The sequence below is a fragment of the Trachymyrmex septentrionalis genome, unplaced genomic scaffold (assembly GCF_001594115.1).
Source record: "Trachymyrmex septentrionalis isolate Tsep2-gDNA-1 unplaced genomic scaffold, Tsep1.0 scaffold37, whole genome shotgun sequence".
NCBI classification, from domain to species: Eukaryota; Metazoa; Arthropoda; class Insecta; order Hymenoptera; family Formicidae; genus Trachymyrmex; species Trachymyrmex septentrionalis.
The window spans coordinates 3,472,467-3,487,174 of NW_017305536.1; the positions used below are offsets into that span (position 1 = coordinate 3,472,467).

The 14,708-nt window shown below is 31.7% G+C and overlaps 2 protein-coding genes across 3 annotated transcripts; one reads left to right on the top strand and one right to left on the bottom strand.

The window, feature by feature from the left end:
- Window positions 1–81: 81 nt before the first annotated feature.
- On the bottom strand, window positions 82–8,223 carry LOC108750827 (FAD-dependent oxidoreductase domain-containing protein 1-like). Of its 2 annotated transcripts, XM_018490618.1 has the most exons (9): window positions 7,784–8,223; window positions 6,801–6,936; window positions 5,928–6,715; window positions 2,176–2,468; window positions 1,567–2,067; window positions 1,196–1,341; window positions 1,026–1,112; window positions 764–917; window positions 82–336 (listed from the first exon to the last, which is right to left on the bottom strand). In XM_018490618.1, the coding sequence occupies exons 1-9, from the start codon at window positions 7,947–7,949 to the stop codon at window positions 82–84; spliced, it is 2,526 nt and encodes an 841-aa protein (XP_018346120.1). In that variant the 5' UTR covers window positions 7,950–8,223. The 2 variants fall into 2 exon arrangements, with proteins under 2 accessions (XP_018346120.1, XP_018346119.1); XM_018490617.1 differs by lacking the exons at window positions 5,928–6,715; window positions 6,801–6,936; window positions 7,784–8,223 and adding an exon at window positions 3,318–3,681 and having other exon boundaries at window positions 2,176–2,475.
- Window positions 8,224–10,584: 2,361 nt separating this feature from the next.
- LOC108750465 (NADH dehydrogenase [ubiquinone] 1 beta subcomplex subunit 9) lies at window positions 10,585–12,633 on the top strand. Its single transcript, XM_018489917.1, has 2 exons — window positions 10,585–10,805; window positions 12,236–12,633. The coding sequence occupies exons 1-2, from the start codon at window positions 10,696–10,698 to the stop codon at window positions 12,558–12,560; spliced, it is 435 nt and encodes a 144-aa protein (XP_018345419.1). The 5' UTR covers window positions 10,585–10,695; the 3' UTR covers window positions 12,561–12,633.
- The last annotated feature ends 2,075 nt before the right edge of the window (window positions 12,634–14,708 follow it).

Below are 14,708 nucleotides of genomic sequence, written 5' to 3' on the forward strand. Positions count from 1 at the left end.
AATTTTGTAATAATTATATTTACAAATTTATTATATATTTATATATAATATAATCAAATAAAAACCATTATTTTTTGTTACCTAAAAAACGTTAGCCTCTCTCATGGGTTCTGATGTTAAGAACCTATCGAAACTTAATTTGGACAAATCTATAGTTACAAAACGATTGTGAAGAATCAACTCTGATATTGCACGCCCCACCGCGGGCGCTTTCTGGATACCATGTCCGCTAAAACCAGTTGCTAAAAATACATTGAGATGGTAAGGATGCTGGCCAATAATACCATTTTCGTCGAAAGTATTGTACTCATAATATCCAGCCCACGAAGATTTCACCTGATTTATAAAAATAAAATATACATCATTAGGAGAAAAAAGTTTATATATATATAAGACTTCATTAATTGAAAATCGATCGATGAAATTAAATACACATGAAATGTCATTCGATCAAGGTGGTACTCCGCCTAATATTTTTATTGAATTTGAACAACTTCTAGAGCTTAAGTAAATTGTGCACCGATTATTTATCGTTCTTGAAATATAGTCCTAAACCAACGCTCAATAAATTCACAAAAAATATTACTAATCTTTTTTGGCACGAAAGACAACTTTGATTGAATATGGTATTCATGTGTTTAATATGTAACTTTAACACATTAATACACTTAGTAGTTCTATATTTGTTACACTCGTAAATATCCTTATGTTTAATTATGTATATGTTAATTGCATGTTATTAGATAATGAAAAATAAACGTACTTTTAAGTTTTCAAATGCCGGTACTCTGTGAGCGAGTGAAGGCCACACTTTATTGTTAAAAAATTCGTGATCGACATCCAAGTTCTCAACTGATGGCTCCTCGTCTGGTTCTGGTGATTTTCCGCCGATAAAATTACCTCCTAAACCATCGCGTCTGGAAATAATTTTATTTACATTTCACAAATCATTTTATTTATTTATCGTTATTAATTATTTAATTTGTAGTAGAAGAGTATATGTTGTACTTAAATTGAACTCGTACCTAAAATATGTACCACTGGGATCAATCGTTAAAGGTGTATTTAAGCTAGGTCCATTAGGACAATGGAAACAATATACATATCTCTTTCTGCAAACGAAAATCATTTAATAATAATAAAGATAAAGAAACAAAAAGTAGTAAAATTCAAGTCTTTATCATCATTAAATTACCTGGGTATAACTGGTAAAGGTACAGATAATAGGTTTTCGCCTGTTCCGATATCAGCCAACTCGGCTACATCGCCACTAAAAGCGCCCGCAGCAATAATAGCTATAGCAAATTTTATTGTCCTAGTCTCACCGTCGTTTGTTTTTATCTGACACAAAACATGTTTATCTATTAGATATTATTCTACATTCGTAACTAGCTAGATCGCGTGGAATTGATTAATCCATATAATCAATGTATTTATTGAGTAGATCAAATGATCGACTCCACGCAGTTTGTATCTAAAAATCTTTTATAACTGAACAACAAATATTTTATATTTATATATAAATAAATAAAATAGAAGGAATGTATATATATAATGCATACTTACAACTACGTTGTTTAACCTTTTCGAACAATTCATATTCTCATCATAATCTCCTGGAAACTCCCTATATTGAAAAGCTTTGACTTCAGCATTAACATATTGAGCACCCAAATAATTAGCTTTTTTCTTGAAGGCACATAACAAAGACCATGGATCGAACCATCCCTCTTTTTCCAACCCAAGACAACCTGCCGCAATCCCGTCAGTATTTATCCAAGGGAACATATGCTTTAGCTTCTCTTTAGTAAGAACGACATTTTTTGCTCCTAAAGAATTCTGCAGCTTAGAGTTCTGTACTAAAGTCTCAGCGCCTGCCTCAGTTGCCAATATCAAGTAGCCATAAGGATGAAAATTCACATCGATGGGCGATTCTCCGGGGATACTCAAATGCTCATTAATATTTCGCAAAAATTCCGCGCCATATAGTGACATGTGGATATTTTCTTCAAGAGAAAATTGTTGACGTAGACCACCCACCGAAAGAGTCGTGGAAGCCTTAGTATACTGAAATAATACTTAATTAATTATGCATTTAATTAATTATCAAACTTAATAAATTATTAATCCAAAAAAGATCTTCAAAATGTATTAGAAAATACATCAAAATCTTACTGAAGGATCTTTCTCAACTACGACAACACTGAATTCTTCTCTATGGACTTTCTGCTTTAACCAATATGCTATCGAGCTACCAATTGCTCCACCACCAATGATAAGCACGTCACAAGTAGAAGGAATTATTTGAGGTCTCTCCCAAAATTTTTCGAAGTCAGAGTATTGTCTGTCAGATAGTACACGTTTCAACAACTTCCAATCTTGCTTTATATTTTTCAGGAATCTTTCCTGTGGGGTGACAGTGTCGACAAATTCTTTGAACCTTTTTATGTCATCATTGCCTTTACTCTCTGAACTCTGTAAATTTAATATGACGTTATGTCCAGTTCAATTTATTCATATCAGTCTTTGACAAAAATATTCATTCCTGTCTACGCAAAAGACAAATAAAAATGATAAATTTTTAATGTAAGATTTTTACCTTTCTTCATAAAATATTTTAGATATTTACGTGTTTTAAAATTTTCACTTCTGATTTTTATGAAGCACAAAACAAAGATTCACCGCTTTACTGTTTATAAAATATTTACAATCATTTAATTACTTTACAGTATAAAAATACAAGTATAGCTGATTTTCACAGTCAGTTTTTATTTCAAGACCATCTTAAGTAATATCTTAAAACGCTAATAATGCCTTTGTGATTTGTTTATGACATCTTAATACCGTACTTAAGACGGTCTTAAATATAAGAATTGATTAAAATTATTCTTCCAATTACATTCAAATTTCGCGCGTTGTTCTGTCACGTGTCGTCGATTGCGCTCCATCGGTAAGGCAAATTTCCTAATCTCAAAAAACCTTTTGTTTTCAACGCTTCGTTCGCAATGCCGAGCGACGATTTTCGTCATTCCAGCCATAATTTTCTGCTTCTCGCACTAAAAGCGTCTTCATCAAAATTTGTAACAAACATAAACTAAATTTCTAGTTATATTCAGTCAAATATAGATTCGCGATTACGCACAAATTACACTTGACATCGCGATGAGAGACGTCGCGTCGCTTCAAAAGAAGACGAAAATTCGACGAAATTACTAAGAGTCGTCTATTACATTCAATATTAAATTTCATTCGATCGAAATGTCGTCCGTCAGATCCCTAACCTCCAATCGTTCCCGATCAATACGCTCGTAACTCACCTCTCTCCTGAAGGAGTTCGCAAACTGAACCGACGAGTACTGTTTCAGCAGGTCTGTGTGCTTCTGCACACGTGTCAAGTGTCGCAACATCCTCGTCAGCCGTATCTTAACTGATCCGACGAAGAGACACTCCTTAGTTCATCCTTCCTTCAAGAAACATTTACAACTGTTTATCAGTCAGTAGGGTTAGTACCGAGTCAGTATTAAATGAAACAAACAGTTATCAGCCGTTTGTCAACACGAAATTGTCGACTCACGTTCGATATTTTTTTCTACTAAATACTACTGAAGAAACTGCAGATTATAGACGAAACAGAAATTCCAGTTTTTCTCGCTAATTAAAAACGACATGCGCACGTGTATTTTAGGCACGTGTTTCAATTGATAGAAGGTAAACTATTTTTTTTTTCTGTCATTTATTTTCGAGAAATTAGTATGCCATATTAGTAGAAAACTTGTGTTTTAAAGAGATAGACTTTCACTATTGCTTCGATTTATAATTATTCAATTTACATATTTATGTAGTATTTGGGAATAGTACGTATCTACTTTCGTAATATTTTTTGTAGGCAATTAAAGCGGATTCCGTCTTTCCTCTCTCACTTTTGATTTACTATTATGAAAAATGTTAAATTGTTTAAATACGCAACTGATTTATATTTTTTATGCAGACTTTTATATATTAAACTATTCGATAATGAACTATTTTTATAATTTTAATTGCTGATAATGGACGCAATAATACTTAGTGAAGTATTGTATTCTTTTGTATGTTGTCATGCTTCATCTGTTCTTAATCTACAATAGATAAAAATTTATTATTTTTTTCATAATTATCTAACTGCATTTTTTCAGTTTCTACGCGATAAAGAGTCTATATTTATCGAATATATCTTCGTCGATACATCATAACAATTATTCTGCAACGTTATCTTTCTTGAGAACGTATTTATATTGTATAACCGAGTTTTAACAATTTTCCTTGTCTGATTGCAATCTTCAAATAATTAAAAGTTAAAATAAAAGATGAATAATTTTGACAATCTGAAGAAGAAAAATAGAAAAAAAATACTTGAAGGATAATTAACGAGTGTTTTTGTTAAACACAACAGACTATCCAATTTTTATAGCAATTTTTTAACATTATTTCTCCGCCTTTTGTCAACAGAATAATTAATTATATGCTAAATAACAATAAATGAAGGGCGAAGTAAGAGTCAGCGCATTTCTTTAAAAAGTCATATAATTAAAGGCATAAATTAAAAATACAGAAAAGATAAAAAAAAAAGGAAGAAAAAATGTATAAGAAATAACGGTGAAAAAAATAAACATATAACATTACAAGTTTCGGCTACCGGATTGAGCCCTCTTCAGACGTTAAAATATAATGGAAACAAAATTAAAAAATAATTATCGCAAATGTTCACAAATTAAGAATACACGCAGTTCGGTTGAGTCTCGATGTAGAACTTGACATTATTCGCACGATTGAATAGTCAAAAATGTATCATGTCTCTTAGGAAAGTTCTAGTTGATAAAAAAGAAAAAAAGAAAAAGACCTCTTATGAAAAAAGTAAACTTAAATAAATTAACAACCGTAATTATGATAAAAAATAAACACTCACCAACAAACATGTAAAAGATCAAAACTAATGTATCCATATAAGTATAACAAATAACAATAAAATAGAATAAAGAAGAGTGGAATGCAGGCGTAAAAACAGACATTGTGTGTCGACTAATGTTCGCGCTCTTGTAATGTTATATGTTTATTTTTTCACCGTTATTATTTCTTAGTATACATTTTTTCTTCTTTTTTTTATCTTTTCTGTACTTTTAATTTATGCCTTTAATTATATGACTTTTTAAAGAAATGCGCTGACTCTTGCTTTGCCCTTCATTTATTGTTATTTATTTTATTAGAAGAGTTCTTGTATTTTTGTTATTTAATTATATGCTTTTTAAAGTAAGTTTAGATAATATATTATAGTTGTTCTTCAATGATTTGGAATAGAATATACATATTAAACAAATATATGTAAATAAGGCTCGAAAGAATCAATCAGTGAAAAATTTAAAAAAGCTCATCAAAGCCTACATCAGCTATTCTCTCTCGGATAAAGAATTTTTGTGCATCCGAATAGCTGATGTAGGCTCTGGACTTTTTTACATTTTTCACCAATGTAAATATTCCCATTATAAAATATTTATAATACAAGAAATAATTCTTAATATTATTTAGAAACAGATATTTGCAAATATTTAGCGATTCATGCATTGTACTTTACGTACTTTTATATTCTTCATATAATAAACCATTCGTACTTTTCACATAAATTAATTTCTGTTAAAGGAAATAAATTAATGAATTTAAAATGATTCAAAATATAATTCTTTTATTGATATTAATTCTATAAAAAAGCTATGTAACATAGCTGACATGACTGCAATATTTTACATATATATTTTTTTTCTTTTTAATTTTATATTAGAAACGAGGTACATAGCAAATGTAAATTGTTAAAATAAAATATAATTGTATTTTTAATTTTATAGCAAATCTGATAACATTATTCAGCATATACACAATATAAATGGATCAATTTTTACCATTTTGATTATCTAACATATTACAAGGTATTAATATTAGCTTAGGTATCATGCCGGGTGGTGCTATGAATTGTTGCGTGCTCTGTGTTGTACTGAGACCAGAGTACTGCACCTCTGCTTCCGTAACGAGTTTGCAGATATGCATCTTGATATCCGCTTGTGCTTTAGGTGGTAGTTTTTTCACTGCCTGTGCCATGCTGTCGAAAAATAATTCTATACTCTTACTCTCGGATGCTAAGTGAATTTGTTTGTTAGTGTCATTGTTCTTCATATTGTTTGATTCTTTCACAAGCGTAATTGATGTACTAGGTGGTAAATTTTTTTCAAGAACAGCCACTGTATTAGCAACTGGATTAACCACTGTATTGGTATCATTTGCATTCACATTATTTTTATTTATCTTCAAGGAAGATTTTTTTATTTTATTAGTGCTAGATGTTTTCGAAGAGGAAGAATGTTCGATCTTCATTCGTTTTGGACGTATCTTTCGGTACTTTGACTGTATTTGCTGAATGTAGTTGTCCATATCCATATCTTGTTCATTCACCACTTCCTCTTGAGCAGCTATCTCTACATTAATGTTGTCCAACGTTTCTATCGTCTCAGTTTCCATTACAACTGGGTCAGCTGATGTCTCTTCAAGAACTTCCAGATATTCGGTATAGTCCTCATTATTTCGGTCTTCTAATTGCTCCAGTAAACCTTCGGCACTTACATCACTTGAGTTTATCTGTTGTATGTATTCCTTGGTTAGTTCTACACACTGTGGCTGATAATCCACTTCACACCTGTAAAAGTATTCTTGATTCTTGAGAAAATCAGACTTGAGTAAACCGCCAACAAAATCATCAAATAATCATGGATATTTCTTACGGATATTTTACAAAGCTCAAAGAATCCTCGAAGATCCATTTTTTTCTTCTTATACCCTCTTCTGTCTTACTCTTGCACTTTAAGATACGACAGTAAGTATCTCTAAGGTTCTTCCATCTTAGCCTAACCCAAGTAGCTACAACAGACAGCAGCCAATGGTCATATTTAGCAAATTATTTATTTTACAATAGATGGAAATTTTTTTCACCTTGATTGGATTATACTTTTAGATCTAGAGAAATATATATATCTATTGCAGCGAAGAAAACTTTCAACAGTTGTGGAGTAAACAAGATTATATTCCACAGAGAAAAATATTCAGCGAACGCTTAGTGATTCTTTAATACGATTGATTCCTACACTTAGATCCAGCAAAGAATTAAAGGTAAAGAATCAATCATATTAAAGAATCACTGAACACTCATTGATCAATTCACTTCTGAATTAAATCATTTTGCTGAATATGATCAATAACTACATTCAGCAGAAAAAATAATATGATTTAGATTTAATAAATTATGCTTTAATGAAGAATTAAAGATACAACCAAACACATTAAAAAATTTTACAACAGTTGCAAAGCAGCTTTTTCCTCCGCACATAGTCATTGGCTGCGTTGAACAGAATATTTACTTTTAAGCCCAACGTATATTTCAGATTGTAATAAGTTACGAACCGCAATACATAGGACACAGAACATATAATGCAAAAGCTGAAGTTCATCCAACTTCCTGCATTCTGCATCTTATAATTAAAATACGATAGGCTAGTTTTTAGTTCTGTGACCTGCAACCCATGTTCTGCATCTTACATAGATCAGGCTTTACAATTATTGAAAGTTTACTTTGTTCTATTATATTTTTAGATACAAAGGAATAGTATCCTATCTCAGTGAAAATAAACATTGCAAAATAAACATTGTATAATATACGATACAGTCATTAACAAAATACATAAAAAAGAAATAACATATAAAAACGTACGATCTAGTCCAAGCTCGTCCGAGATGTGTTTCCAGACTTTTTGTTTGAAGTCCTGCAGCTTCACCGGTACACCCTTCACCTCGGTACAATAGAGCACCGGGTGTTGTTTGATCGCCTCTATAATATTCAGTGATATCTGATAGGTATCCGGTGGTACAGTCATCATGGTTATAAATTATGCGTTAACCTGCAAAAAGAGACGTCTTACTACAATATTCTAATGTTTATCTCGTAACGGCTTTCGTATTCCCGCCCGAGCTACAATCTCACGCTCCGATAACAACACGATAAAGTTATAGCGTCATAGCGACATTGTGCGTGAAAATTCGTCGAAATGTTTCGCCGCGCGCAGTGTTTCGATGTGCGTGCGTCATTATGCAATTCTGATTGCGCACGTGAATCATTACTTGATGTGAACAAGACGTGAAAACAACGGATCATACAACGGATCGTTACGAATAATGGTACCTTACAAATCAGCGAAAATCGCTCAGCAACGATAAGAATCCACCAGTCAACGGTCGCCGGTTGATTGGATCAGACTTCCGAGACCTGAGACTGGTCGCCAGAGCGACGCCGCGATAGAGTTCATTCGGCGACGCGCACTTCCGTCGCGAAACCTGCATTTCCGGCAACCTCCCCTCTTCTCATTCGAAGATCGATTGTAAATGACTGTGTTCAGCAGAGTAAACCATTGAAATATAAGGTTTGCGTTATTGAAATTCTCAAAAATGTTTGCATTTAAAACGGAATAAATATATATTCAGGCGTTGACAAGAGGGAGGGAGAACAAAGATGCTAAGTGCAAAAAGTGCACTTTTCTAATCTATGCTTATATAATTGCGCATGTGCAATATTGTCTACTGCACATGCGCAATCATAGCAAAATATAAGTTAGAAAAAGATAAAGATATCATTTAAAACGCTTCTTCTCGAATCACTCTAAAGCCTTAGAAACAATTACAGTCGAGCATTCCCTTGTCATTCGACTGTAAGAGGAGAATACTCGATTGTGGTTGGTTAGTTCTTACATTCTGATCCGGTTTAAACTCTCGATGGAAAATAAGCCAATGTGAAGGAATAGCGATAGCGATAGAAATAACAAGATTTCAATCTATTAGAAACTGTATATTCCAGTGTATCTGATTTCTGATAGGTTGAAATCGTGTTATTTCTATCGCTATTTCTTCGCAATAGGTAGCGCTCAGTAAGCTCTTGCATTTGATTGGCATATTCCATTAGATCTAAAAATGTAGACCAAATAGGTAAAAAAGCTCATTGAGTGATCGTGCTTCTGAATGCACCCATTGTAGACCATGCTTTAGGCCAATATTACATACGTCCGTTTTTTGTCGTACGATGAATTTTTCAAGTGTCAATTAGCTGCAAGACAGAGAGGATCCTTTTGTCCTATAGTCAATCAACAGACTTGAAAAAATTCATACGACAAAAACGGACGCATATAATATTGGTCTTAAGATATTACATGCAAGCGTCGAGTATCTGCGCAGAAGATTACTGTGCAGAGAAGTTTGAATCTTCTGCACAATAATCTTCAGCACTACTTTTTGATACAAAATATATAAATATGAGAGATTATGATTATCTGATATAGGCCCTGCGCACAATAGAGGAAATATTAGGAATAGAAATAAATATTAAGATTTTAACCTAATCTTCAAAGATCGACAAGTGACAAGCCAACTTCTTTATACCTCATTTGTTGTGAAGCTACGTATTTACTCTCTATCAGGGGATCGATTCTGTATCTTCAAACAAGATAAAAATTACAAAAGTCAGCAAATTTACTAGGTGTTGACCAATAAAATTATCAGTTTTCTAGTAAATTTGCTCACTTTTGTAATTTTCACTTCGTTTCAAGATACAGAATTGATTCCCAGACTCTACCATATATACATATATTGTCTGTTAGGGCAGTATTCATAGTTTGATCTTATTTCAATATTGTCTTAAATAATGTCTTAAGACGCTAATACGGCCGTCTGATTGGTTAGTGACTTCTTAAGACTGTACTTAAGACTGTACTTAAGTCTTAATGTCTAGATTTGACTATATATGAATACCGGCCTTAGAAAAAATATTTTGTTATGAAACTTTTGACTTATATTTTATGAAACTACAAAGCCTATTAAAAAACCAAATTTTGCAATTTTATTCTTAAAAATATTTTAATACATTAAATGATATGTTTTTTATTTACGCAGATGTTTTTGCAAACATGTTTTTATGCTGATATTTTATCTCTAAGAAGTAATATTACGTCATAAAACCTTTTTGGTTTCTTTTTTTATGAAGTTGAATTGTGAAGGCGAGTTAGAGTCGGTTTTGCAAATTGATTCTTTAAGGCCGGTATTCATAGTCGATTCTTATTTCAAGACCGTCTTAAGTAATGTCTTAAGACGCTAATACAGTTCTTTGATAGGTTTGTGACTTCTTAAGACCGTACTTAAAACGGTCTTGAACATAAGAATAGACTATATAAGTACTGGCCCAAGATTACAATAAATAAAATTATGTGCACTCAATTGCACTATAGTACACATCAGAATAAATTTTTATTTCGCCTTTTTCTCCAAAAAAATCGTTTTGTACGAGCCTTCAGGAGCCTTTTCTGATTATGAATATCGCAATTAAATCGCGATTCATCCAGTATTTAGCCGTAATTTTAGCATAAATAAATTTGTCTTCGACTAGAGGTCTCCGTAATCCCTCCTTAATTTCTATCATTGTTGTAAGATGTCGGTTGCTCTACTCAGAGAGCTCGAAACGATAGCGAGACCCTTATCTCATATCTTAATTAGTTCATAATTTTTTTTATGTACGTTTTCTAGTTTATTACGAGAGTACGAGAGTACTTTTGGAAAGAACTGCCATTTTTTTAAACGTGAGCGATGGCACATATTCCCTCAGAACTTATATCGCATCAGCAGAAAGTATGCAGGCTGTACAAACGCGCTGTACGATGTGTTGAGGATTGGTTTCATACAACACACGAACGCAGGTACATTATCGAGGATGACATGATTAATTTCTGGCCTGTTCTTTTTAGCTAAATTGTTACTACATATTTGTACACTTAAAATAAGGTAGCTATGTACTTGTGCCTCGGAGAGAAAAGAAACGAACAATCGGTGTAACCTCATTGCAATTAAAAAGAATAAATCTTTTAATTCAACTAGTGGAATTGTTTAAAGCAAAATAAATGGACTAATATAATTATTTATTTCTTAAATGTTGTATGTTGACAACACAGTCTATTATGATATTTCAATATTGTTTAATTATTAATTAAATATTTATGTTAATGACTAAATACTATAGGTATTACTTAATAAATTAATGCCTGTTTCCTTCAATGTAGATTGGTCCTTTTATATCGGTTTCTATCTGTAATTTAATTTTAATCTTACTTCAACTAACTCTTCAATTTTTTTCTAGTTCTAAGAATTGGAAAAAGATGAAAAGCAAATTAAACAAAGATCAAAATTAATCTATATTAGTACAAAGGAATTGCTTGAACTTCTTGTTTTTCCTTCCATTTTTCTTCATGTTGGAGAAAAAAAGGAGGAAAGATGAATCATGCAAGAAGTTTAGCTAAACAAAAAAAACGGCCTATTAATTTTGATTTCAACTTACTTTTTATTTTTTTCTAATTTTTACAAGAACCAGAAAAAGATGAAGAGCAAGTTAAACCAAGATTAGTTAACTACATTAGTGGAACAGATATAAAACAATTAATATTCATTTTAGATTGTTATGATCAAGATTCCTATTTCTTATTTGACGAATTAATGTCCAAAAACCAATGTAGATTTAACTTTAATCTCATTTTTATTTACTATTGAAATAGCATCCATTGGATTTACTTCATATTGGTGAATCCAGGCCGAAGTTAATTAAAATTTGATCAAATCACATTGACAACTTTGAATCGATGCAGAAATTAATGAATTGATTCAAATGGAACAACTAATATTAGAGAAAAAAACAAAGATAGCACAAAGCACAAAAATAAAATATCTCAATCTATTTACAAAGGACGATCGTAGTTTCTAAAAAATAATTTAATAATTTAAAGTCGTTTAATGAATAAAACTAATAACAATTAATTAAGGTAAACTCAGAGAGAGAGAGAGAGAGAGAGAGAGAGAGAGAGAGAGAGAGAGAGAGAGAGAAGGGAGGATAACTGGATTGTACTTATATTCAGACATTTACAAAAATTATTTGTTTGTATTATTATTAATCTCAAATGCTTTTTTAAATTAATATTATAATTTAATAATACAATTAAATTATAATATTGGAATAAAAAACATTTGAAATTAATGATACTAAATTTTGTATGTGTGTGCATGTGTATGTATAGATATATGTTTGGTTACTGGGACGTTTACCTACCATAATTATATTTCAATTATAATTTCTTTACAGATACCAGATTGCGTTATTGAGAGAGCGTTTTGACAAGAATAAGGATACACGCGATTTGAAATATGCAAAGTATCTATTGGAGGAAGGAGAGAAGGAGTACTTCTCCAAGATACATTATCAACCAATAACATTCGCCGAATCAATCACAGGAGGGGCGTATGATCGAGAGAGTTATGTTCCAGACTGGACCTTGGATTATTGGCATCCCCTAGAGAAAGCTATGTATCCCAAATATTTTGCGCGTCGTGAACAAATGAAAGATGAATACGTGAAGTGGTACTTTGAAACCTATCCTGAAGAAAAAAAGAAGATCGACAGCCACTAAGTGCTTGTAAAATATATATACCTACAATAGTATCATATTAATGTAACAACTCTTGTAGATAATATTATAATATAATATATATTATATGAATTTAAAGAACATCATAGAACATCATTCCTATCACAAAATACCTTTGGCCAGTAGAGATTCAGATTGAATTGAAATTTAACAAATCAGAAGAAAATCAATTTTAAGTGTAATGAATTTCGATTGGTTAAATTCCAATCTAATCTCAATTTCTAGCCTGATTCTAGATTGATTAAAAGAACTAGTTTTTCAAAATCCGTCGTATATACGCGCAAGTGTTTTGTTTTAGAAAGCATCGAGTGGCTTGCTGCTTGGTGCGATTGACTGCGATTGATTCTGATCTGTAGATCCGAGTTCAATCCCGGCTGTTGCCTACATATGTGATTTTTCGCATTTAAGGAGTTGAAAATGGCATCACTTGGTGATTAAGATACTTGTGATCACCAGCCCCGTTTGGATCCGGCGTTTAAACTGTAGGTTCCATATATAGTAAATATATGCTCCCACGTTTAGAAGTCTCACATTAGGCTAATAATCTAATTCCGGAAAAATCATTGTTTCGAAACCTCACCTAGAGGAGGCCCGGTTTGGATTGTAGTGCCATTGGATGGATGGTATTTCGTTTCAATATGTATCATGTTTATTTTTATTTAATTTGAATACATAGTAAGCAACCTAGCATACCTATTTATAATTTAATCCATTATACATTCAACAGATGTAATACTAACGCAGTACAAAGTAACATATATAGCTCGAAACTTGTCTAAAATCTTTTCTAACATGCGGATAACACAGTAAGAAATTCTTGTGCTTGGACGTTTGTAATTTCGAATGCTATCTCCGTTGTAACAATAACGGGCGAAGTGTATTGTCAATTTATCTACGAAAAAGATGAAACCATTCGTGAAATTAAGGACCCGCGATATTTGTTTGAATACATTTAGCAAATTTTTTTTCGCTGCTGAAATATATGAATTCAGTTGTGTTATAATGTAAATATGAATTGTTTTAAACAAATATGTATAATCCAGATATTTACGATCGAAGAATACACAATACATATGTTGCTGTAAAAGCGACGATAGTAAACTAAATCTAAGGTTGTCCAATGGGTTTATTTTGTCCTGCATTACTCATGGACATTCATTTGGCGCGATTCAATTGACATCTTTGCGTAAAATTAAATTTCTATTCTTATTAATCTTTAAAGTACTACAAATCAAAGTACTTCCGAATAAGATCTAATGTTCAGAAAATTCAGAATGTAGGAAATTTTTACGTCTAATTTGCAAATAAGAATTGTACATCATGAAATATTACATAAATGTCGCAGACATTTTTTGTCACTCTTCTACAATTTCATCATATTCAAAAACAATATTACTAATTACTTATAATAAAAGTTATGAATTGTAATAGGTGTATGTATATATATATAGTATTTTTTGGAGTATTATATATATATATAAATAAAATATATGAAAAAATGTTTTTACCTATGTTACAATTCTTCAACATTGATAGATTCGATTTCGGAAGCGACGTGAAATGGAATGAAGTAAAAAAAGAAGTGTAGGATCACGTTATATATTGTGCTTTTATAGAAGGATTCGTGCGCGATAAGTCATTTATGACATGATGTCATTTATATATTTTATATGAAATTTTAAAGTTTATTACTCGCAGTAAATTAACAGTAACTAGGTAAAACTAAATGTTCCATTCATGAATATAACTTTTTGTTCAACGTACATCATCAACATATTCAACTCATACAATTTTCTCTAATAATCACATCAGAATATCTTTAATGAAGCAAGATTATACATAAAAAAATATAATGAACTGATCACTTAAAGTCACAATATAATTACATCGTTCCTAGTTTCTCGTCTATCTTCATCTTTTTCTGTGATTTCCTATTAAGACAATGCCTCTTTCAACTTCTATCAGGGGAGCCTATCTCTCACCTTGGACGTGTTCACGAATGTAACGTGGCGCTTCTATTTTTGATCTCATCAGAATCAAAATTAAAATCGATCATGACGTGAATTGAACGTTGCCAGCTTTGGCCAGTGGGATAGTGAGCACCTAATTGTTATTGAGTGACCTGAATAA

Excerpts from the sequence above, each read along its gene's own strand:
- LOC108750827 (XM_018490618.1), bottom strand. The coding sequence starts at position 7,949 with ATGATGACTGTACCACCGGATACCTATCAGATATCACTGAATATTATA. Across the intron at positions 6,937-7,783 it reads GGACGAGCTTGGACTAGATC|CTACTTGGGTTAGGCTAAGA; the intron begins GTACGTTTTTAT and ends TGTCTGTTGTAG. Across the intron at positions 337-763 it reads CGGCATTTGAAAACTTAAAA|GTGAAATCTTCGTGGGCTGG; the intron begins GTACGTTTATTT and ends TTTATAAATCAG.
- LOC108750465 (XM_018489917.1), top strand. The coding sequence starts at position 10,696 with ATGGCACATATTCCCTCAGAACTTATATCGCATCAGCAGAAAGTATGC. Across the intron at positions 10,806-12,235 it reads CATACAACACACGAACGCAG|ATACCAGATTGCGTTATTGA; the intron begins GTACATTATCGA and ends ATTTCTTTACAG.